At 34.3% G+C, this 27,083-nt stretch overlaps 1 protein-coding gene across 1 annotated transcript in view; it reads left to right on the forward strand.

Annotated features, from left to right (window-relative positions):
- NHLRC2 (NHL repeat containing 2) overlaps nucleotides 1-27,083 on the forward strand; it is a 56,645-nt gene that overhangs the window by 1,317 nt on the left and 28,245 nt on the right. Inside the window, exons 2-4 of the mRNA XM_025396820.1 lie at nucleotides 2,627-2,779; nucleotides 20,033-20,488; nucleotides 23,127-23,248. Coding sequence (XP_025252605.1) covers nucleotides 2,627-2,779; nucleotides 20,033-20,488; nucleotides 23,127-23,248 — 731 coding nt within the window. The remainder of the gene's footprint in view (nucleotides 1-2,626; nucleotides 2,780-20,032; nucleotides 20,489-23,126; nucleotides 23,249-27,083) is intronic.

Below are 27,083 nucleotides of genomic sequence, written 5' to 3' on the forward strand. Positions count from 1 at the left end.
CAGTTGAGGAAATGGAAGCACAGAGAGGTTAAATAACATGCCCAGGGCCTCACAGCTGATAACTGCCCCAGTTGGATTATACAGACCCTAGATTTGCTGGTTTCTTAGCTGTGCTGTGCTTCTCCGTTCAAAGTCGTGAAACTAATACTTTTAAAAATTAGAATCAATTATAGCCTATTTCCAGGGTTTAAATCCTGGCTATGTGAGCTTTTGGAGCATGAAGGAATAGATATTCCCAGCAGAGATGTTTGTGAAGCACATCTTGCCATGATAAATGAAAACGTATTTTACCTTCTTTGGATGGGAGTAGCTTTGCTTTGCCTGGTGGTTCTGGCATGTGTCCTGGCGTGACACTGAAACCACATGTATAGTTAATTGGTTGGATGTGGCAGAGTTCAGTTATCTCATGGGAGGTATACCGGAACCAGCCTCTAGAGTATTTGGTGTCTTTCCAAGCCTTTTGCACTACCCACCTTGAGAAGTGCTTATTTTTCCTACTATTAATTTTATACTGGATTTGAAATATTGTGGAATTATTACAGAAGAATTGGGTACATGAAAGCTTATCAAATCAAATAAACTTTAAAATATTGTTTACATCTATACAAATAGATGATTTAAAAAAATTTTGGTACAGAAGGTAGTTATATAGTTAAGTACACTGTTATAAACAAGCAGGCCATCAACTGGGATTTGGGGAATGTTTTTTATTTTCTAGTCTTTTTTGTATTTACAGGGAGTGTATTTTATTCCCATGAGATTTGACTTCTGTGACTCATAAGTAAAAAAACACAAATATTCAGGGTTTGTGTTTAACATAGTATGATTTTCTCCTGGACCCGATTATTGAGGACAGAATGCTGGAAATGACTGTTTTCTTGGTTTCTTTAGCGGTAAACTATAATCAAGAAGTCATAAACATAACTTTATCTAAAACACTGTATGCTTTATTTCTTAGAAGACTTACGTGTTTATGGGTGACAGTGCAGTGTAATGGGTAGATTCACACAGACCTGGAATTAGATCCTTGTTATTTCCATTTTGTTGTTGTGTGATTTTGAGCCAGTTACTTGACCTCCAAGGCTTATATTTCTCACTTGCAAAATTGAACTATTATTTACCTTTCAGGATTATTATTTGTTTCAAAAGTAATATATGTAAAATTCTTAATTTACAGGAAAGCTTACTAAATGTTAGCACCTTTTTATTGTATTCATTGTAATTATTGTTATTATAAAATACATTATTATTAAGTCTGGTAAGTATCTAGCACAGTAACTGAGATGTAATAATTCTTTCTATACCCCCAGATCTAAGCCACTCTTGACTGTTTACAGAAAAATCATAGAAGACAGATTCATAAATATTTTGCAAGTAGGATATGAAATATACATTAATTAGTGTGAAGTTTTGTATGATCACTTGGTCTGGTATATAATTAATACTTTAGCAAAATGGATAATTGAGGTCACTGTATACTGAAACCTCATTAGTTTGGACTAATTGACCCAAATACTAGTTTGATCTGCAGATTTTTTTTTTCTAGAATTTTGTTACGATTGAGTAGCTACAGTTATTGTTGTTAGTCATTAGTTGTTACTGTTTACTTATTCCTCTTAACTTTGGCTTTCAGTTGCTGCTATTCTAAATACCTGCTTCAAGGTATAATTAATAGTTGTAATAGCTGCATTAAGTTATTTATAAGCAGTAAACTTTGTTTTCTTAAATTGATTAAATAGAGATGCTGTACTTTATTATTAGTTAACAAAATCTTTCTTCATAGTACAGAGTTTACTTTTTTGGGAGGAAAGGGAACACGTTTTTCATCAATATTAATGTTACCTCAATGAAATCTATAACAACAGTAAGTGTATTTTGCTTAACTTTACATTTAACATATTTTATTTTGTATTTACGGTCTCATTCAAATCCAGAATATTTCAGTTTCTTCTCCTTTAGGAAACTGGCTTAGGCATTTTGTATGTTTATCCTTACACACATTTCACTCCTTTTTGATGTTTAGTTATGTCTTACTATTCTTAAACTTGACCTTTATTCTGGGTAGCCCATTTGTATCTAATTGTTTATGTAATTAGGTTGATTTACTATTTGATATTTCTTCCTTTTTTTTTTTTTTTTTTTTTTTGCCTAAGTGTGTTGCCCTTACTCCTTTTCACAGACTATTACACTCTTTCTGAAAGAATTTAGTAGCTTTTTCTTGATTTATTTGCGGACGGCATTATAATAGCCAGCTTTCCCATCCTCTATTCCTCCTGCTCCCCAACCCGTACCCCCATCCCTTCCTTTTCTTTCTTCCCTTTTTGGGCTTTTAATCTCCATTGATTTGCCTTCTTGGTCTTTTCTTCCAAACCACAAATAATCTGTTTAGTCACAGTCATACAGATATGTCTTTTATTTCTTTTGTTGATAGAAAATGATGGTTCATAGTAAACAATAGTAAATAGCATGCAACTGCCACAGCCTTTAAATGGTGCTACTTTCTCTTAAAGTGTTTGACTATTCACATTAGTCTTTAAAAAAAAAAAAAGGATCACATTTTAATGGAAAGTTTCAGGTAAATTCCTTTTCCCTTTAATCATTGTAATTTATTTTATGTAAATTTCAGGATTAGAATGGCTGAACACAGAAGAGCCTATTTCTGTCTACAAGGATCTATGTGGAAAAATAGTCATCCTTGATTTCTTCACCTACTGCTGCATAAACTGTATTCACCTATTGCCTGATCTCCATGCATTAGAGCACACATACTCTGATAAAGGTATCTGCTCTTTAATTAGTTTCTAACAGACTGTTCTGGCATAGTCACTGGAAGAGTGGCTGACTCATTAGCTCATAGGAGAATGAACATTTGGCAAGACTTCAGTGATTCTAAAAGTAATCTCTAATCTATGACATGTACCTTTTCATAAAGGGTTAAGCTTAGTGATAGTGGTCTGCCTATCTAAAGAACCAGCATTTAGTATATGGTTTTTTTCTCTGAGGCTAAGGGCATAATTTGCTTTTTTCATGATCAGGTATATTAAAAGGTCTTTGTATGTTGAGGTTTACTTAAATTTTTTCTATTAAAAAAATAAAATATATGACCTTAATTTTATACTCTTTTCACTGTGATATAAAGGTTTAAAGTTCTTATTAGGAAATGTGACTAGGCTTTCATTAATATTGAATGACATTAACTGCAGTGGAATGCCAAATATAACAGATACTCTTTCATTGACCCTGCTTCATTAAAAAATGATTTATTACAGCTAATGTTTTTCAAAGCACACTAGGAAATCCATTTTTATGGTATTACAGATTCTAAAGATGTAGATTACACTTATTGGCTTTAGAAGTTTGAAAAATTAATTTTTTTTTTTTTTTGGTTTACTTTCTAAAAAAGCATGGGAGTAAATGAAATTAATTAAAGGTACCATTTAATTAGGTTTAAATGAATTGAAGCGCTAATCTTAGAGTGGATTAAAAAAAAGAGATGGGGTCACCAATCCTGTGATAGTAAAGATGAGAATAGACGATATATGTACAAAAGTAAAAGATATTCTGAAACTAAACTTTAAAGAGGAAGTGATAGAGAAATCTTCAGTGCAACTTAAACTTCAGATGCTTCTGAATTGTAATAGATTGTATATTAAAATTACCAGTCAAATGATTTATCAAGAACTCAAATATTTCTACTAGCTAAATCCTGTTATTAAAAATATATCTGTATGGATTTAAGAAATGTGGATATCTTATCTCCTAGGTTTTGGATGCCAGTGTTTCTTGTTCAAGACATCACATTTATTGAACATGTTGTTATGTGCAGGGTACTCTGCTAACTGCTGAGGAAATATGTAACAAAATTGAATAAAAAGCATATGGAACCTGAGGAAAGGAGTAAGTCACTTTGCCTAGAAACATTGGAAAAGATTTCTCAGAGAAGGAAACAATTGAGCTAGAACTTGAAAAATGAGCAGGAGTGCAGCTGAAAATGAAAATGGGGCAGAAGGGACAATCCTGGCTGAGGAAGCGTCAGGTAAACAAGCATGGAAGCACAGAGGAGTAGGATTCTTGCTCCAAGAACAGGTAAATAATTTAGTGTGGCAAGATTGTAAGGGTTCATGGTAAAAGTAAAAGGAGACAAAGGTAGGTTAGGTTAGGACCACCTTGTGAAATGCATTGTATAGCGTTCTTAATAGTTTAGACTTTTCCTTCTGTTGAGGATACAGAGATATTGAAGTTTGTTTTTGATTTGTTTTTTAGTAGACAGATGACATTTGTGTTTTAGAATGGCATTACACATGAAGTTAAGAATCTCAAAGTTTACCAGTTCCATACCTAAGATCACCCCTAAAAGACTATTTGGTGAGCGTATGGTTAACCCCATACCTTAAGCAGATTCAGTGACTTCCTAGAATGGATCCTTATAATCGCCTACCACTTTACTGGAAACATTGTTTTTATAGCATATTGTGACAAAAAATTAAAAATATCTTTATATACAAATACACTTCTGAAAAGTAAAATACTTTGTAAGTGGAGCAAGAATTCACTCTCAGTTTCAACAAAGAATCACAAAGCAAACACAAAGAACAGGGAAGTGTGGCCCATTCAAAGGAAAAAAAGTAAACCGATAGAAATTGTCTCTGAAAAATACTTGATAGCCTATCTATGAGACAAAAACTTTAAAACACTGTCTTAAAGATACCCAGATAACTGAAGGAAAATGTGGAAAAAGTTTAAAAAAAAATGTATGAAGAAAATGGAAATAACAATAAAGAGAAAACCTAAATAGAAGCTAGAAAGAAATTCTGAAATTGAAAAGTGGGGACTAACGGAGAGGAGAAACTCACTACAGAGGCTCCTTGATTTATAGTGAAGCTTGATAAACCCATGGTAAGTTGAAAATATTAAGTTGAGAAAGTATGTTTAATGCTTGGTAGCACAGCAGATGGTCTCTGACTTACGATGATTCAACTTAAAATATTTTGACTTGATGGTGGAAAGGTGATACTCAGTAGAAATCATAACTTCCTAAATCATAAGGAGCTCTTTGACTTACAGTGGGATTATGTCCAGATAAACTCATCATAAAGTTGAAAAATCGTAAGTCAAACCCTCATAGGTCAGAGGCCATGGAGAGATTCGAAGATAGATTTGAGTAGGCAGGAAGAAGAATCAGTGAACTTGAAGATAAGGCAATGGAAATGATTGAGGAACAAACAGAGATTGAAGAAGAGAAAACAGAGCCTAAAGGACCTTGGAACGCCATCAATCAGACCAGCATATGCATTTTGGCAGAGAATATTTGAAGAAATAATGGTTGAAAACATCCCAAATTTGATGAAAAACATGAACACAAACATCTAAGAAGTTTAGTGAAGTCCAAGTAGGATGAACTCAAAGAGAACCACGCCAAGACACATTATTATCAAACTGCCTAAAATCAAAGAGAAAATCTTGAAAGCAGCAAGAGAGAAGCAACTCATCACATACAAGAAATCTTCAATAATCAGCTGATGTCTCATCAGAAACTTTGGAGGCCAGAAGGCAGTGGGCCAATATATTCAAAGTACTAAAAAGGAACAAAACTGTCAACCAAGAATTCTATGCCTGGCAAACTCTCCTTCAAAAGTGAGAGAGAAAGTAAGACATTTCCAGATAAATAAAAGCTAAGGGAGTTCACTAATAGACCTGCCCTGAAAGAAATGCTAAAGGAGCTCTTCAGGTTGAAATGAAAGGACACTAGACAATAATTTGAAGCCTGTGAAGAAATAAAGATCTCAGTAAAAGTAAATACGTGGGCAAGTATGAAAACTAGTGTTACTGTAACAATGGTGTTTAACTCCACTTTTTGTTTTCTACATGATTTAAGAGACTACTAGATTTTTAAATTTATTCTAAAAGCTAATGTTATTGTAACATCACATTTTGTTTTCTATGTAATTTTTTTTTTTTTTTTTTGAGACAGTCTCGCTCTATTCCCCAGGCTGGAGTATAGTGGCACAATCTCAGCCCACTGCAACCTCTGTCTCCCATGCTCAAGCAATTCTTCTGCCTCAGCCTCCCAAGTAGCTGGGATTACAGACGCCTGCCACCATGCCCAGTTAGTTTTTGTATTTTTTTTAGTAGAGACAGGTTTGCCATGTTGGCCAGGCTGGTCTTGAACTCCTGACCTCAGGTGATCCGCCCACCTCGGCCTCTCAAACTGCTGGCTGGAATTAAAGGCATGAGCCACTGTGCCTGGCCTGTTTTCTATGTAATTTAAGAAACTAATGCATTGAAGTAATTATTAGTTTATATATTTGGAGATACAAGGTACAAAGATATAATTTGGCGCTATCAACAACTGAAAGGGATGGGGTGGACGTGTTAAAGGAGCAGAGTTTTTGTATGTTATTGAAGCTGGCATAAATTCAAATTAGAGTGTGATCACTTTAAGATGTTAAATGTAATTCCCCTGGTTCCAAAAAAAAAAAAAAAAAACTAAAGAGCATACACAAAATGAAATAAAAGAATTTAAATGTTTCACTACAAAATAGAAGTCAACCAAACAAAAAAGAGTACTGTAGGAAATGAGGGACAAAAAAGCTCTAAGGCATGTAGAAAACAAATAGCCAAATGACAGATAAGTCCCTCTTGGTCAATAATTACTTTAAATGTAAATGGATTACACCCTCTAATTGAAAGGTAGAAATTGGCAGAATGAATATATAACATATTCCAACTGTATGTTCTCTTCAGGAGACTCACTTTAGATCCAAAGATACAAACGGGTTAAAATAGAAAGGATGGAAAAGGATATTCTATGCAAATAGTAACTAAAAGAGAGCTAGGATGGCTATGTTAGTATCAGACAAAATGGACTTTAAATCTAAAAAGGTTACAAGAGACAAAGAAGGGCATTATATACTAATAAAAAGCCCAGGCCGAGCACAGATTGCACCTGTAATCCCAGCTACTCAGGAGGCTGAGGCAGGAAGATCACTTGAGGCCAGGAGTAGGAGACCAGCCTGAGTAACATAGCAATACCTCATTTATTAAAAAATAAAAAAATTAATATGTAGATGATACAATGGTTATAAACACTTAGGTACTTAATAACAGACAAAATATATGAAGCAAAAATTGACAGAATTGAGGGGAGAAATAGACAATTCTATAATAGTAGTTGGAGAATTATACCTAATATATACAGGACACTCTCCCCGACAAGAGAACACTACCCAACAACAGGATTGCATATGGGACATTTTCCAGGATAGACCATAAGTTAATGCCACAAGTTAATTTCAATAGATTATTTTAAAAGATAAAGTATCTTTTCTGATCACAAATGAAGTTAGAAAACAATAACCAAAGGAAAACTGGAAAATTCACAAAGTGTGGAAATCAAAGAGCACACTCTTAAATAACCAGTGGACCAAAGAGGAAAACAAATAGGTAATTATTAGAAAATACTTAGAGAAAAATGAAAACAAAATGTGACAAAACTTATGGCACATGGTGAAAACAGGGCTAAGGAAGAATTTATGGTTATAAATGCTTATATTAAAAAACAAGTATCTTAATCAAATTTTACACCTTAAGTATCTAGAAAAAGAAAAACAAACTAAACCCAAAGCTAACTGAAGGAAGGAAAATAAAGATTCAAGCAGGGAGAAATAAAATAGATAATAGAAAAGATCAATTTGGGTACAACCAACCAAAAGTTGATTCTCTGAAAGTACCAGAAAAATTCCTAGACCTTTAGCTAGCTAGACTAAGAAAAAAGAAGACTCAAATTTTTAAAATCAGGAATGAAAATGGGAACATTACTACCAATTCTGCAGAAGTAAAAAGGATTATGAGTACTATGAGCAATTGTACACCAACAAATTGGATAACCTAGATGAAGTAGATGAATTTCTGAAAACAACACCTACTAAGACGAAACTATGAAGAAATAGAAAACCTGAATAGACCTATATCTAGTAGCATTATTCTCAATAGCCAAGATTTAGAAACAGCCTAAGTGTCCATTGATGGATCATAGGTAAGGAAAATGTGGTGTATGCGTATAATGGAATATTATTCAACCTTGGAAGGAAATTCTAACAACATGGATGAACTTTGAGGACATTATGCTAGGTGAAAAAAAATCGCAATTTTTGCCACACATAAAAATTCAAATACTGTGTAATTTCACTTATACAGGGTACTTAGAGTAGTCTGAATCATAGAGACAGAAAGTAAAATGGTAGTTGCTAGTGACTAGTTAGAGGGGAGAATGTGGAGCTATTGTATAATGGGAACATTTTTAGTTTTGCAAAATGAAATGAGTTCTGGAGATGGAGGATGGCAATGGTTGCACAGCAATAGGAATGTAGTAAATACCCTGAACTGTACACTTGCAAATGGTTAAAATAATAAATTTTATGGAAGAAACTATAAGAACACAAAAATCGGCCGGGCGCGGTGGCTCACACCTATAATCCCAGCACTTTGGGAGGCCAAGGCAGGTGGATCATGAGGTCAAGAGATGGAGACCATCCTGGCCAACATGGTGAAACCCCGTCTCTACTAAAAATACAAAAATTAGCTGGGCATGGTGCCGCGCACCTGTTATCCCAACTGCTAGGGAGGCTGAGGCAGGAGAATCGCTTGAACTCAGGAGGCAGAGGTTGCAGTGAGCCAAGATTTAACAAGTTTTAACAACTATTTTAAAAATGAACCTTACAAGGTCAGAATTGTGCACCACTGGGAAGGGAATAGTCAGTGGTGTGTTGGAGCTGGCTCCTGTAGGCTGGTGAGAGCCATTTGTTAAGTATGTAAGAAATTTTATGAGCCAGTGGTAATCTTGAAATCAGCTGTAGTGGGAGTATTTAGACCATGGAAATCAACAAATGCTACAAATCAGAGGTTTTAAAAGTCGCTTTTCATCCCCCATTCCTCTCACCATATAAAAGAGCTGGTTTATTAGCATATTACTGGGTATGATTTGCTGGCCCAATAACTCACTTGTTAGTGTGGTAGAGAATACTGACTAGTGTTTTTCTATATTTGGCTGTTAGAATATTGTTTGTGGAATATATATTTTTTTGAGATTACCGTAGAACTTTAATTTGCCGCAAGTTTGTGAAGAATAGTAGAAAAAAGGAAAAGCATGAGAAATAGTTGAGAATGCCATTGTGATGCGTGTTCACAGAGGCTTTCTTTTTCTTTCTTTTTTTTAAATATAACATGGATTTTTTTTTTTTTTTTTAACTTTAAGTTCTGGGATACATGTGCTGAACGTACAGGTTTGTTACATAGTGGAATAAATTTTTAACCATTAAAAATATTTTGTAAGTAGTCTCAACATTGTATTTCAAAGAAGCATTACTTCTGTAATATGCTGCTATATGAAAATCCTGATAACTTAATAAAAGATTTTTATATTGATTAGAAGAAAAGTTCAGTTCATATTCATAAAAGCGGACATACCCAGAAATGATCACATGACAGCTCAATAAGCTGTCACTAAGTCACTAAATTAAATTTGCTTTTTTTGTAGTTAAATGTCTTCTCCCATTACTATTTGATGTACTTCTGAATGTATCTGCAGCAGTGCTATTTATGTTCTCGAAGTGACATTTGGCAGCATATTTAAAATTCCATGAAATGTTCCGCTCATTTTACCATAAAGCCAAAAATGCTCCACTGAATAAGGAAGTGTTTATTAATTCAAAACACCTTGAAAGAGGTCCAATTTCATAATCAACTTGCTTCCTCTAAATCAGCTTTTAAACACGGGTTTGTAATAGGGGGCAGTGCCACTTTCACAGTAGTGAATGAGAAATCGCAAGTGCCAAAAAGTTTGAAAGCAAAAAGCAAAACGTATTTAATAGTAATGAATTGTTCTGATGTTTAAACATTTTAAAAGAAGTAACTATGCCCTAAGATTGTTATTAATTAATAATAACTTAGTACATATTTATGTTAAACTGCAACCCTTTTCTACTTGAGAGCTTCTAAGTTTTTTATTTATGGTGTGTACATTAATGGTATGTTATTATATGGTACTGAAATTGAACATAATGGCTATTATCTAAGGAAAAGCACTTTTGTTTTACGGGAAAGCATCTATTAGGAAAACCTTGTGTATTTTCATGTGATTGCTAGGTGTATATTATGTTAATGTATAACTAAATCAGACTTTCTAAAAATCTGAATTTCATATTACTGTTGAGTAAATGCTAGTATTGTCATGTAGTATATGCTTTTTTCTGTTTTATACTTTATTAAAAATGAGAAGAATGCACTTTTAATTTGAGTAAAACTAAGCCTTTAAATAAGTCTGTCTGTAATTTCACTTTGTGTCATGGTTCTCAAACCTCGCCACCCCACCCCGCTCCTCCACCAGGTTTGATAGTTTTCATTGGGAGTACTCACTCACAAGATTCAGTTGTACTGAATCAACTACTCAAAAGATATAGTTGTACTCATGGCTATATTATAGCAAAAAGATACCAAGCAGAATCAGGAAAGGGAAAAGATGCATGGGGCTAGTTGAAGGGAGACCAGATACAAGATTCTAGAGTCTTCTTTCAGTGGAGTCAACCCAAGATGCTCTTAATTTCCTCAGCAATGTGTTGTGACAGCACATTTGGGATGTTGCCAACCAGAGAGGCTCAGAAATAACCAAGGCTTTTCTTGGAGGCTGGTCATGTAGGCAGCTTCTGCTTGCTGTCATGTTTCAAAAGTCCAGACTCTCAGAAGGAAAGCAGGTATTCAGCATAAACTGTGTTGTTTGTACAAACATTTTAGGCATAGTGAGCCACTCTTATCAGTTCTAGGAATGGTGAAAACCCTCCTGAAATCTAAGCTCCCAGAAGCCAGGCAAGAGCCAATCTTGTCTGCACACCTTTTAAAGGATAGCGGTCAGGGTTACTATGTTAACTCTTTCTGCACACACATTATATTTTCTTTATTCAGTAGTTCATCTCATCTATGTATTGTTCTGTGTTCTTAAATAAAGTACTATGAAAATATTACCAATTTATGGCACATTTTCAGATGTTTGGTGTGGACAACAGCCTGACATCAGTGTTTGATTTGCTTTCAAATTTGCTTCTTATTTCTTTCCCAGTTTAGTGTTCAGCGATTTTGATCCTTTCATTTTCCTGTTTCCATTGTTCTTAGCATAAAAACGAAAATTTTGCCTCTCCAGCATCTTTTCCACACCCTTCTCATCCTTCCTCAAAGCTGTTCTAGCCTCCCTGGCTTTCCTTCAGTTCCTAAGTATCATCATTCCTCTTGCTTTAACACCTTGACACAGTGTTCCCTCTGCCTGGAATCATCGTCTCATCCTTTTTGTCTAGTGAAGCCATGGTTGTCTTCTGGATCTCAGAATGTCACCATTACAGATGTTTTTTCTTTTTAAACATCTTTCAAAAATGCCTCAAATATTCTCAGTCCTTGCATTTAACTAGGTTTTTACATTGCTTGTGATTAAACTACACGTTCTACTATAGTATATACAATTGTAATTGAGTGCACTTAGAAGTATACATCCCTCAATAAGACCTTTGAAGCTTTAAAAATATGTATTTTAAAAAGTGGTTTTATTACTAATATTTTAGGAGCAGTTATATATTTATCATGTTTTTTGTTTGTTAGTCAGAGACAAGATCTCACTCTGCTGCCCGGGCTGGAGTTCACTGGTGCAGTCACAGCTCACGGCAGCCACAAACTCCTGGGCTCAAGTGATCTGCCCGCCTCAGCCTCCCAAAGTGCTGGTATTACAAATAGCCTGAGCCACCATGTATGTGTGGTTTTTGTTGTTGTTTGTTTTACTTCACTGAAAAGAAGGAAGTTATAATTTTTGATATAGTTTCTCCTTCCCTCATTCCATTCCTCCTTGCCCTCTTCTCTCCCTCTTTCCTGTCTCCCTCTCCTTTCCTTTCCTTCTGTATTTTCTCTTAAATGGAGTAATTTTGATCCCTGTATTGGCAAAGGATTCATTAATGGAAGAATCTTTTACATCCGCTTTTTTACTATGCATGATTAACAGAAAAAGCAAAATAATTTAAGAAAAACCTGAATATTGAGGTTCTTACAGAAAAAAATGGGAGTGGATATTTGGCAATTGTGTTTCTATGTACATCAATATAGATCTCCTATTTGGACAATATGATATGGTTTATTATACAGATTTATAAATTCCTTCAGTATTTATGTCCTGTGAAATCATTAGTTTATGTACTAGGCACTGTACTGGAGAATAATAAAACATGCATGGGCACTATGTAATTAGTAGGCATTATAGTCTAACGAGAAGGCATATAATTAAATAATCACATACATATTTTTATAATTTCTGATTAGTGATCTATAGAAAAAATTATAGGCTGCTATGATGACATAGAGTTTAATCTGGAAGAAATCTTTCTTATGAAAGTAAAAATTGAACTTCAGTTCTAAAAGACAATGTGCCTTTAGTAGGTGAAAACAGATGAGAACATTCCAGTCAGAGGGAACACTGTATGTCAACCCTGTAAAGCAAAAGGAGTAATGATATTATTGAGGAACCAAGGGAAGTCCTAGAATATACTGCAGGAGGAAAAGGGTGTGGAGAAGATGCTGGAGAGATGAGATTTGTTATACTGGAAACAATTGAAAGCCAATGAAGGATTTTCTGCAACAAGGTGACATGATCAGATTTGTGTTTTTAAAAGATCAGTGACTTCAGGGTGGATAACTCCTTGGTGGACAAGCATGTATGTGGGAAATCTGTGACAAGGCTATTGTGCTCTCTGTGAGATCAGATAACAACTTGAAACCAGTCATAGCTGATAAGAGCAATAGGACTTGATTGTGGATTAAGTATGGATGATGAGAGAGGGCTGATTGGTTATTACAGAGATGTCCTATATTGGTTTTTTGCTTGTATAATTGGATGGATGATGGTGCCATTCAGTGACAGGAAACACTGAAAAGGTCATATTTGGAGGGGAAGGTTGTGATTTTAGTTTGAAATATCTTTGAAAGTTGCACTTCATTCTCCATGGGACTTCCCATTTTTCTTAGGATAAAGATATAAATCTTTACCATGACTTACGAGACTGATCCCATCTGTATGTTTATTCTCATTTTGTCCCACGTTCTCCCTTGTTCTCTGTGCCTAGTCGCTTACCTTCGTAAGTTTCTTCTATCTTTCATGCTTCGTCTTTGTAGGTGCTGTTGTCTTTCCCTGGAATCTCCTTCAGTGTTCTCTGCACCTAACACCTCATCATTCACATCTCACTTCAGTCATCACTTCTTCAAGGAAATGTTGGGATATATTCATCAGAAGGAAAATATGTGTGATACATGATAACATTTTATGATAAATATTACATATATATATAATGTACATAAAATGTATATGGATTTAACGCATGGATTCTTATTTAAAATACACTGGGTTATAAATCATTACTGTGATAATTTATTTTCGTGTTCAAATTGTCCAAGATTTGACTAATAGGATCTCCTTCAGGCTGTGTTCTGTGTTCTTTTGGCATTTCTTTGTCCTTTTTTGAGCCCTTCCTTACTAATCACACCAAAATATTTCCAGATGTATCTAATGTTTTTCCAGTCCAACCCGGAGTCAGCTATTTCTCTAAGGAGCTTTGATTCCTTTTAGTAGGGAATGGTGTTGAGAAACCAAGGTCTGGGAACTAGATGTGCTCATTGCTACTATGGTGTTTTTGCTTCTAGTCTCTCAGATAATTTGGAAATTACTTAGGCTATTCCATCCCACTTCTCAGCTTCCCCCATTAGATTATGTTATTCATTTGAAGTATAGTTAGATTTATTTTTTTCTATTTGTATTTCATTTTAAGTCCTCCTCCCTATCTTTGTTGACTTTGTTTTTCAGTGTGTAAGACAATATGGTCTTCATAGTGAGGATGAAACAGATACTTATTCTATCCACCCATCCCTTCTAACTGTTCCTGCCTTCCCATTTCTGTCCCATATTTTTAAAAATTTCTTTTTTTTTAAACAAAACATGACATTCTGCAGACATTTGTATACATTCGCTTTTTTCATGTAAAAATTTATCCCAGGAGTCACTTCATAACAGTTCATAGAGAACTTCTTGACTTTTAAAAATAACTGCATAGTACTCCACTGTGTGTGTGCCATACCTCTTTCAGCCACTCTCCTATCCTGTGTGTTTGCTCTTAGATCATTCCATATTTAGCAATTATAAGCAATAAATAATCTTGTGGGTATGCTTTTGTCTTGCTGGTGGAATCGCCTAAGGATAAATTCCTAGATGTGGCATTGCTGGGTCAAAGTTAAGTAAATATGTAGTTTCGTTAGGTATTGCCTAATTCTCCATCAGGAAAGTTGTACCAGTTTGTATTTCTACTAGCAGTGTGGGAGTGTACCTCTTTCTTAGGTGCTGCTTCAATAAAATGTTTTGACATACTTTTTAATTTTTACCAATCTAATAGGTAGGAAATGGTATCTTTGTATGATTTTAAGATGCATTTTTGAGTTGAGTTAATCTTATGTTTATATGGCTGTTTATTGTACATGGAGTTTTGTCTGCCATTATATCCCCTAACTGGTTATTGTTTGAGTATATAAAGGCTATCGATTTCCATGTGTTAATTATGTATTCTGTCTTCCTGAATCATCTTCTTTTTTTTTGAGACGGAGTTTTGCTCTTATTGCCCAGGCTGGAGTGCAGTGGCACAATCTCGGCTCACTGCAACGTCCGCTTCCCAAGTTCAAGCAATTCTTCTGCCTCAGCCTCCCAAGTAGCTGGGATTACATGGCGCTTGGCTAAGTTTGTATTTTTAGTAGAGATGGAGTTTATCCATGTTGGTCAGGCTGGTCTCAAATTCCCGACCTCAGGTGATCTGCCAGCCTCAGCCTCCCAAAGTGTTGGGATTACAGGCGTGAGCCACTGCACCTAGCCCTGAATCTTTTATTATTTGACTTAGTTTTATAATTGAGTCTCTGGACTTTTCTTGATGTACTGTTATATCTCCACATAGAAATTTTTCCGTCTTATACCTCTAATTGATTTCACTTGTCTAATTATGTTGGCTAATCCCCCACACACCACCCCAATTTATTGTTAAACAATAGTAGAGATAGTAGGCATTTTTTCCTTATTCTTTATCGTATTGGAAGTACTTCTGTTTTTATACTATTGGAAATACTTCTATTTTATACTATACTCCTATTTTTATACCAGTTTCTGGTTTTATACTCAATTAAATTTAAAGTATGAAAGATTAATGTAAATAATTATGTGTCAATAAACCTGATTATTAAAAAGAATCTATCTCTGCTACTTCTGCGTTTGGAGGAGGATGGTGGCCACCTGATGTTGAATCTCCCCACTGTCCCTCCCCTCTGTTCCAAACAATAAAAAAGGGGAGAGCAAGTAAAACCACACTTGGCTCTGCATTTCACGATACTAGGAGACAGAGAATATCATGGCTTCACATTACATGTAAGTTCAGAAATAAACTAAATTCCCATAAAGGTTCTATTGCTGTAAGTCTGTGGATGCCAAGAACAAGTATAGGAGAGACTTAAAAGACTCCATGAGAATAAGTAGAGTGGTTCAGAGTACTTAGACAAAGCACAAACAGAATAGTCTCTTTACCCCCAGAAAGAGAAGCTCCAATACAAAGTATAAAATACTGAACACAGGTTTGGATATACTAGACCGTATCACCAGCTCTTAAAAGAGTGCAGGACTAGGGAAGCCTCAGAGAAGTATTGCTCCTGGGAGATAATCAGCTATCTAGGAAAGATGTGGTTTCCCTTGGAGACAGGCCACTGAAGGGAAAGAAGGAAATACGAGGGAAAAGCTAAGGTTCTAATGGAAACAAAAGAGAAAGAAGATATACCAACCCCTCCTTCCACCAATGCTATTCATAAATGAAACTGCCCAGAAAAAGGGAACTGTCAGAAGAGGGCGCTGTCAAACTAGGAACCCTGTTCACAAAATGAAGAGGAATAGAAAAAAGCAGATCACACCTATATAAAAACTACTGCAAAAAATGCTGAAAGTGCAATTCAGAGTTAAAATGTTGATACAGATTCTCTAACAGTCACAAAATTGACAAAACTGTAACACCTTCCTTCATACTGGATTAAATATCCTCAGCATTTAGGAGTAATGAAAAAAACAGTTTGAATCACAAATTAGAAAACTAAGAAATGGACAAAAAAGAAAAAAGGAAAGGAGTGTTAACTGAATCCAGAAAAGAGAAGACAAATTCAAAATTGTATTACAAATGAAAACTAAGTTTGTCCAAGGGACAATAAATTTGTATAAAAATTTATTAAGGGGCATTAAAAGCAGGGGGGATCCCTAAATAATGAAAATGAGCTTAAACAAAAAAGTTAAAAGGTTTAAAGAAAAAAATGATTGAATTGGAAAACAGGCAGAGGAGGTCCAACATAAGACTACTTGGAGACCCTCAAGAAAATCAGAACAGCTGACTGGAGCAAATATCTAAATTAGAATCAAGAAAACTTTCTGGAAAGAAAAGAAACCTTGAATCTACATATTGAAAGGGCCTACCAGGTACCAGGGAAAATTGACCCAGAACAGTCCAAGAAGTATCCTAGTAAAATTATTATATTTTAAACATTGAAAAACAGAAAAGGTAGTTTACAAAGACATTTAAGTTTGACCATGCTTTTCACAAATAACTTACAAAGCAAGGCAACAGTACAGTGACATTTCAGAAATCTTAATGAGTGTAAATAATAAACCAAAAAGATTATATCCAACCATTTGTCCTTTAAGAATCAATCAAGGTTAAAGAAAAACAGTTTGAATGTCCAAAAACTCAGAGAGTACTGTGCACATGTGCCCTTTCTGGTGAATCTACTATAGGGAGATCAAGGGAACCATAGGTGAGTAGGGAAACTGCTAATGGATGGATGGAGATTTTACACATGTAGAGCTAACACCAAAACTAGGAATTACAGTTTTGGTATATTAGTCATAGTTTGATCAGAGAAGCACAACAACTGGGAATAATAATGAGAGAACTAATAGGGGATTCATTTTAGGTAGTTGACCTTATGTTATTGGAGTTACATGGCTAACCAGTATATGTGAGGCTGTTGCTTCTGTGTGCTCCTGCAACCTACCTGAGTTTGCTAACTTTTCAGGGTCTTCAAGCAGAGATGTGTGTGTATATGTTCTTGTGCTTTGGTTTGGAATTGAAGTGTAATTGTTGGCAAATTATATCTCCTGATGGCAGGTCAGGCGGTTGAGAAGGAAAGATGGATATAAAGTAGCAGAGAACAAGGGCAAACCAGAAAGCACGTGCAAACATGAGCTAGAACTCGCAAGGATAAACTGAAACCTATGTAAACTTCAGTTTAGATAATGAAGTGGAGCAAAACACTCATCTGGCCCAGAAATTGGAGATGCGGAAGGAGAAGATCTACAACCCTGATATTACTGCTTTCATTTGCCTCTCATATCTTTTTTTTACCCCTTTATTTTTAGCCTTTCTGATTCACATTTTCTTAGATGTATCTTTTATATAAAGAACTTATCTAAATCTTTTTCTTTTAATAATGAGTTAAGCCCATTGGTATTTATTCGTATGACTGGTAATGTACAAATATTATGTGTATTTGGTTATATCTGTTGTGTTTATCAACATGATGCACTTTCTTTGCTGTTTTATTTTCCTAATCTCTTCTGATATTTATAAGTGTTTACATTTATCTTTTGTTAATCTTTGTACTTACAACTTTAAAAAATAATAATAGCAAAATTTGTTGAAATTTTACTTTACACTAGGTACTATGCTAAATGCCTTACACAGATATCTCTTTTAATCCACCTGACTTACAAGGCATTTACTATTATTTTCCTCATTTTGCGATGAACAGTTAAGTAACTTGCCCAAGGTAACAGGTGTGCAGTCCTTCCCACACTGCCCCACCACCTTTACCCACATTCCCCAGGCAACCATTCCTCACTGCATCTCTTTTCCCCAGCTGCTTTCAAGGTGTGTGTGTGTATGTGTGTGTGTTCAGCCTTTGGTTTTCAGCAGTTTGTTTATGATGTGTCTAGACATGGTTTTAATTTGTGTATGCTGAGCTTGAATTCTCTGAATTTGTATATTTAATCAAATTTTGAAAGTTTGGGCATTATTCAGTTATTTTTTTCTGCCCCAATCTATTCACTTTTTCTGGGATTCCAGTTATACTTACTTAGATATTTTGAAACTGTTCCACAGGCCCCTAGGTTCTGTTTATTTTTGTTTCAATCTTCTTTCTCTCTTTGTGTTCTTTAGATTGGATAATTTCTATTGAGCTGTCTTCAGGTTCATTAACCTTTTCTTTGTCATGTCCTTTTTGCCCATGAGATCATCCAGTGAACTTGTGGTATTTTTCAGTTCTAAAATTTTTAGTTATTTTTTATAATTTCTATTTCTCTATTTATGTTTCCGTCTTTTTACTTACTTCATATGTGTTTTTCTTTACCTCATGGAGCATAGTTGTCTAGTTGCTTGAAAGTCTTTGGTAAGTCGAACATCTGCTTTATTTTGGCATCGATATCTCTTGATTCTTTTCCCCCCTTGATAGTTGACCATATTTCCTTGTTCTTTTCTTTGAATGTCAGGTAATTTTGGATTGTATCCTGGACGTTGGAATGTGATGATATGTGAACTCTGGGTTCTGTTGTAGTCCTGTAGGGAATATTGGTAGCTTTATTTTAGTAGGCATTCAACCCTCTTAATTCAAATTATAACTTCTGTCTCATCTTCCATCAGCTCTCTCTCCTTCTGTAAACCCAGTTATTCAGTTCTCAGCTCCCCAAGCATTTGCTACACTTTTTTGAGTCTGTTCCATGTACTGTAGTTTAGAGGTTAAACTAAGACTTGTGAGTGTTCATACTCAGAGATAAGGAGTTGCTTTTCCCAACTCTTCCCCTCAGGGTTTCTCCCACACTGTCCAGGTTACGTGGTTTCTTGGGCCAGAGTTGCAGCCAGGTTTCTTTTGGGAGTTTTGGCTCCCCATACAGCTCCAAAACTGGAACCCACTCTCAGGGCAAAGCTAGGAAAAGGATGGAAAAAGAAAATAAAATTGGCAGTTCACTCTTCTGTCACTTGCTTTTCTGAGTTTTGACCCTCCTGTACAATCTGCCTGGTTTTGTTTACTTTTCCCTGTCTTCAAGCAGGGTGTGTCTTCAAGCATGCATGTTTGTGTTTTGATTCGGAATTAATAGTTGTAATAAAAGCATGAGCTTCTGGGAAATTATACCTCCTGATTTGTGTGGTTTTATTTGTTCATCTTGCAGGTTTGAGTAGTTTTTGATGGATGTGTTGGGAGATTTGAATGTACTTAGCTGTTATTATCTCTACTAGTTTGGTAGTAAATATTGAAATTTTTCACTGAATCCAGCCTAACACTTTTTTTGTTTTGTTTTGTCACTACTTGAAATAATGTATTGATTAGATAAGAGACGTATGTTGTTTTCAGCAGTTATGTCTACAGAAAGGCTTGTTCTAAGAACCATACAATAGGAATTTTAAATAAATCAAAAGCTTTATATTATGGAAACATCTTGCTTATATTTATTCTGTTAATCTGTAATGTAAAGTTAGATCAAAAAATATAAGAGAGTGATATAACAATAAATGCCTCCCAAAAGCAGACATAAGCAACTGAATTTCAAAGGGGCTTATTATAGGTGGAAAAAAATTCCACATTTAATAAGAAAATAAAGATGATTTTTATAGCATTATCTAAATAAAAGAAAAAAGGAGTTTTAATTCTTCAGTAACCATATGAATTTGATATGTGTTTTTATGTAATAATCAATATTGTTATGAGATTTAAATTTGTAAGTTTTTTGTATGTGTGTTAAAATGCAGTTGAAGATCCCAGCGTAGTTCTACTTTTTGTTTTTTTTGATCTATGGACTTTTAATATTTATTAGTGACCCAAAACCTAATGTGTGGATGATGATATTCAAACGTAAATATTTAATAATGTTTAACATATAATGTTTTCCTTTCAGATGGTCTTCTCATTATTGGTGTTCACTCAGCTAAGTTTCCAAATGAAAAAGTCCTGGATAACATTAAGAGTGCTGTTCTTCGATACAACATCACCCACCCTGTGGTTAATGATGCAGATGCCAGCCTTTGGCAAGAACTAGAAGTTTCCTGCTGGCCAACTCTAGTCATACTTGGACCTCGCGGAAACATGTTGTTTTCTTTGATTGGAGAGGGACACAAAGATAAATTATTTTTATATACTTCAATTGCTTTAAAGTATTACAAAGACAGGGGGCAGATCAGAGATGATAAAATCGGAATAAAACTCTATAAAGATTCTTTGCCACCTTCACCATTGCTGTTTCCTGGCAAAGTAACAGTAGACCAAGTTACTAATAGATTGGTAATAGCAGACACTGGACATCATAGAATTTTGGTCGTTTGGAAGAATGGACAAATTCAATATAGCATTGGAGGTAAAGCTTCTGATTATGATATATAATATGTTTTACAGTAAAAAAAAAATAGCTCAGGTAAATATAAAAGTTGAAATGTCTAAATGAAAACTAATTATAGAAAAGTGATATACATTGACTTAACTTCCTAACAAAAATTTTTTGTTAATTAATGCATGATGTCTGAATTAACCTCTTCTCACTCCCTCATAAAACAAACAAAAACACTGAAAAAGCTCCAGGTGAAAAAGAGGAAATAGTTCAGCTTTTAGATACATTTGTATATTCTATCTTTTTTTTTTTTTAACTGCTGTACTTACTGTTTCTTATGAAAACATACATTTTGGATTTCAGACATTTTAAGTAGAAGTATTATGTTTCACTTTCCAACAAAATATAGCCATATCTTTTTAAAGATCATGTCAGTGCCCCATGAACTTGAGAAGTAGTTTATAAAATAATTAAGCTAGAATTTATGCATAATTTTACTTTTCTCTCTTTCTTTCCATAAGAACTTGAACATGTGTCTGGATCTATTTCCAGAATAGAAATAGGTGTAGCAGAGTATAAGTATCATGCAAGCATAGATCATTTTATTCTATATCTCCCTGGTCTTAGATCTAAAACTACCTCTTGGTTACATGTACATAATTAATAAACTCTACAGAGTACATTCTTATTAATCTTACTTATCCAGACTGACATCTGACAACATGTTAGTCAAAGACAAAAGTAATTCATCTCTTTGCAGTCAGTCCTGTTTTAGTAATATATGCAGCATTAGTACATAAAGTAGGAATGTCTCAGTTCCTAATATAAAAAAGCTAGTTGTAGTCCTATGCCCTGATGTTATTCTTAATGTGCCAAGATACAGTAGGTGTTGTGTTTTGTGGTGTTTGTTTTGTTTTGGCTACTTGGTATTTTGATTTATGGCAGGCAGTTATGAGAATTGAATTGTTACTTAAAAAGTATCTTTTGTAGCAGCTTGAACTTAAGTGGTTTTAAAGTGTTTAATAGATTCTGTGATTTTCAAAATAGTGTAGGTGAATATTCTTTGTTAAAAGAGAAACCAAGCTACACTGCCCAAACATATTTCTTTGTTAAAAGAGAAACCAAGCAAGCTATACTACCCAAACATATTTCTAGAAATACTGTTACCTTTTGATATAGTTATTCTTTAATTTTTAAAAAAGAATTATTTGGTCAGATACACTCAGGGAAATACTACTTTAATGTTATCTAACAGATTTTTGTTGGTGATGGTATAATATTTCTCGAATTTTTTACTCTGCTAATTTTCCTCATGAGGGGGTATAGTACGCAATCTTTTCCAATCTCGCATAACCACAGAACTCTCCCTTTTTTTTCAGGGAACTCTTATCAATATCAACAATAATAATAGTATTATTAACAATTATAGTTACAGCAGACACTGTATGTCTGGCATTATTCGAAACATTTTACTTGTATGAACTCATTTTTGCCTGCACAATGCTATGAGTTAGGTAATTAGTTCCATTTTACAAAAGAAAAACTGAGACACAAAGAACTTGCCCAAACCACCAGCTAGAAAGAGACAGACCTGGGATTTAGACAGGGTCTGTTGGGCTCTTGAGTTCGTTTTCTTTTTTTTTGAGACAGAGTCTCACTCTGTCACCCAAGCTGGAGTGGAGTGGCATAATCTCGGCTCACTGCAACCTCCACCTCCCAGGTTCAAGCAATTCTCCTGCCCCAGCCTTCCAAGTAGCTGGGATTACAGGTGCCTGCCACTATACCTGGCCAATTTTTGTATTTTTAGTAGAGATGGGATTTCATTGTTTTAGCTAGGCTGGTCTCGAACTCTTGACCTCAAGTGATCTGCCTGCTTCGGCCTCCCAAAATGCTGAGATTACAGGTGTGAGCCACTGTACCAGGCCTTGAGTTTGTTTTCTAGCCACTCCATTACACTACCTTTTTATGGCTGCCTCGGACGATGGAGTTCCACAAAGCAGTTTGAACTGCTGATTTAGAGGCCTTGAATGGCTTGTTTGCTGGCCAGGGAAGTAACAATTACATTTTATTGTGTTATGCTCTCCACCCTTGAAACTCTACATGAATTGTTAAAACTGAGAAGTGTACTAGAATCACTCTCTCTCATGGTGTGTACGATATATCGTAGGACTTTGTGACAAAGTGAAATAGTAGATAAGGATTCTTCATCTGGGGTCCTTGGACTCCTAAAGGAAAGGCTTCAGTGGTCCTCAGGATCTAGGATTGTTTGCAACAATTTAGCCATGTGTATTTTTCTAGGGAAAGGGCTTGTATTATCCAAGGAGCATATCTTTCAAAAATGTTAAAAATTGTTCATCTGTTGAATAATTGGAGTTATTTTTAAATCTCTGTAGTCTAGGTAATGGATAATTAGAATGCTTTTAAAATTATTTTCTTCACTATATGCTACTATGCTTAAGTGCACTAGTAATTACACTATGAGCCCTGTCATTAGCAAAACTCACTCTTAAGAAAAATGGTCCTTGAGGAACATTTTAGTTTTTATATGGACATACCATGTTTTTATATTAAATATTAAATATTAAAATCCCAGCATTAAATACAAGTTTGTTTTGTTTTGTTTTACCTTGAGATCACTTCTTAAGTGGGAAATTTTATCTCATTTTAGGACCCAACCCTGGAAGAAAAGATGGAATATTTTCAGAATCAACTTTCAATTCTCCACAGGGTGTAGCCATAATGAATAATATCATATATGTGGCAGACACTGAAAACCACCTTATAAGAAAGGTAATTTTCATTTTAAATTTGTTTTAATATTTATAATCAGAAAAAGTGAATTGTATTTGCTACATTAAATATTTGAAGTTAAAGGGTGATGCTTATGTATGTCAATGTCCTTGTTCTGCTTTTTTTGAGGTACTTACTTTAGTTTTATTCTCAAGTATCCTGTTGCTATTTGTGTCAGTATGTAGTTACCACAAAAGAAAACCCCACTGAGTTCTTTTTTTAACCCTTTGTTTCAAAGCTGTGTCCCTAACCACTTAAAAGCTCCTCATTTTGAAGTATTTTCCTAACTACTAGTTTACAATGATCCTTTGTCCTTTTTCAGTTAAATTTTCTCAAACTAGAAAAAAAATCATATCACTCCTGCTTCTCTTCAACTCTTATGCTTTGGCTGGAAATACTGATTAGCCAATTCGTCTTAAAACTTGTTTTATCTTATTTTAAAAGTAATATGTGTTCTTATTTCTAAAAAGTCAGCTAATACATAAAGCTAAAAAGAAAGTCCCCTGACCATCAATTCCAGTTTCCCAGAGGTAACCATCCGCTGTTAAAGTGTGTGTCTTTTTGGAAATGTTCTACTCTTATAAAAATAAATTGATATTAAAAAGCCTATTTGTAGAGAATTTTTTTAAACAAAGGTAACGATACTATGCATACATAATGTTTTGTAGGTTTTTCTAACTTTATTTTTTTGCATATTAGTCACCTGAATGATACGACTATATCACATTTCATTGTAGATGTACTCAGTTATTTCAAACATTTCCTACCTATGGCTATTTTGGCTAAACCATTGGTCTTTTAAGTTGCTATGTGTTTGGAAAATAAGTAACCAAGTTCGTCATACTCATCCTGTCTAAATACATTGTTTCAGATACTTCCTTGTTTTTCTCACTGTTTCTTTCAGTATTGACATTTATCCTCATTTATTTGACAATATTATCACCTATATACACATAGTAGAAAAAAATACATATAATATATAATAATAGTGACTGTACTGTAAGTCCTCCTGAGGGCTAGAAATATGTTTTGTCTACTACTAAATACTGGCATCTAGAAAAGACCTGGCCTATGGTAGGTGTTCAACAGATATTTGTTGGATGAATTTATGAGCAAATAATACTGTTTCATGAAGCACTTTCGAAAGTGTGTATTCCTCTTAATATAAAAGTGTTACATGAAAAACAGATTTTGTGGGTTAATACATTAAAGCAGACGTGTTTTTTAAAGTCTTGGAGACTTTCTTCTTCCAGACTTAAATATGCTAATGTGTTGTTGAGTGCATTAATAGGGGGATATTTGTGCAGCATTTCTAAACTTATTTGACCAGAGATCCCTTTATAGGCAGAGCTGTTCATAGGACTAATGTTTCCATTGTGTATATTTTATGGAAAAGTGGGGTTTTTTATTACTGAATTTTTAATGATTAGTATTTCTTTATCATTATCTTTTTGGGGTTGTATGCTTTTATAATTCATCAGAGGGGCTAGACCTCTAATGGTGTATTGAATTGGTAAAATAGCCAGCCTGCAACATTCAGGGAGTACTTGTCCTTCTTTTCTAATTGTATGTCATTTCTCTTGCTTTACAACTTAATGGGTTTTGGAGTATTGACCATGTGCTGCATTTCAAATATTTATGCATTTAAGTAACATAATCACAACAAATTTAGGTTACCTGAAATTGTTCTGTATTATATGACTTAATATGGTGTCTGCAGAAATGGAAAGTAGAATTTTTTCCATTTAAAAATACAAGAATATTTGTTGTGTTTTATTTTTGTTTAAGACCTCATTTGCAGAGGATTGAGTTGATTACACTTCTCCATTCACGGTTCACAAACATAGTTTCATGCAGACCATTCTCATTAGAATAATTTATTTAAATTATAAATTCTCCTACTTGCCCATACCCCCCACTGTCACTCCCCTTACATTAACATACCCATTGTGGTATTTTTAATGCTTACTTTTTATTTGTACGTGATCTTATAAACAAAGTGTTTTGTTTATATTTTTAATTACTTTATTGTGCTATATTTTATATATCATAAAGTTCACCCATTTCAAATCTACAATTCATTAGTTTTTAGTAAATTTAACAGGTTTTGCAACTGTAACCATATGTGGTTTTTAAAACATTTCATCCCCCAAGTAAGAACCCACATGACCACTTACAGATAGTCCTTATCCCCTCCCATCCCTAGGCAACTGTTAATTTACTTTCTGTCTCTGTAAATTTGCCTTTTCCAAACATTTTGTTTAAATAGAATTATATATGTTTTCTTGTATTTGGCTTCTTTCATTTCGCATAATGAAAAGTTCATGTGTGAAGTGGCACGTCAGTAGTTCATTCCTTTGTATTGCTGGATAGTATTCTGTTGTGTGAATATGACATTTTATCTACCAATTCACCATTGATATTTAGATTGTTTTTTGGCTATTTTGTATATTTTGTTATTTTGGGCTGTTATGAAAAATCTTGCTGTGAGCATTGATATATAAGTTTTACATGGACATACATTTTCATTTGTCATACCTAGAACTGGTTTTGAGGAGTTACATGTTTTGTATTTAATTTTTTGAGAGCTGCTGAATTATTTTCCATAGCAATTGCACCATCTTACCTTCCCACTCGAAATATATGTGGGTTCCAATTTTCTACGTGTTCACTGTCACTTGTTATTTTTCAGTTTTAAAAAATTTTAGCCATCCTACTAGATATGAAGTGGCATCTCATTGTGGTTTTGATATGCATTTCCCTCATGACTAATGATGTCAAGCACATTTTCCTGTGCTTATGGGCCATTTTTATATCTTTGAGAAGTGTCTGTTAAGATTCTTAGCCAAATTTTTAACTGGGTTGTCTTTTCTGTAAGAATCCTTTATATATTCTAGGTACAAGTTCTTTATCAGATATATGATTTGCAAATGATTTTTCACATTTTTCTGCTTGCATTTATACTTAGTTAATCATATTCTTTGATGCATAGAAGTTTTAAATTTTGATGATGACTAATTTGTCCATTTTTTCCTTTTGTTGCTTATGTTTTTGTTGTCGTAAGAATCCATTACTAAATCCAAGGTCACAATTATTTACCCCTGTGTTTTATTCTAAAAGTCTTTTAGTTATGGCTCTTATAATTAGGTCTTTGATCCATTTTGAGTTGATTTTTGTATATGGTGTGAAGTAAGGGTTCAACTTCATTCTTTTACATGCGGATATACAGTTACCCCAGAAAGATTTATCCAAGAGACTATTCTTTCTCCATTGAATAGCCGTAGCAGCCTTGTTAAAAATTAGTTGATCATAGATGTATGGACAGGTCTATTCCATTGATCTCTCTGTCTTTATGCCAGTACCTTACTGTTTTGATTGCTATAGCTTTTAATAAGGTTTGAAATTGGGAAGTATAAGTCCTCCCACTTTCTTCTTTTTCAAGATGGTTTTGGCTATCCTAGGTCCCTTGCAATTTGATAAGAATTTTAAGACCAGCTTATCCATTTCTGCCAAAATCTTTTGTTTCTTATGTAAACAAATTGTCTGCAAAAACAAGTTCCCTTCTGATATTAAACTTCCTGTTGCCTTTTATTATATTGCTGACCAGTACCTCTCTTGCTTTTAAGCATTAGCATTGATGGTGGGTATCTTGTGATGCTCATAATCTTAAAGGGAATACATGTAAATTTTACCTAAAAGTGTAATATTTGGTGTAACTTTGAGGAATAAGATATCTGTGAAGTAAGGAAAATTTCTTTCTGTTGATAGCTGGATAAAATATATAATAAAGCAATTAAGTGAAATATTGAATAGAATCTAAGTGGTAGGTATATGG

This window comes from Theropithecus gelada, chromosome 9 (genome assembly GCF_003255815.1).
Source record: "Theropithecus gelada isolate Dixy chromosome 9, Tgel_1.0, whole genome shotgun sequence".
In the NCBI taxonomy this organism is placed as follows: Eukaryota; Metazoa; Chordata; class Mammalia; order Primates; family Cercopithecidae; genus Theropithecus; species Theropithecus gelada.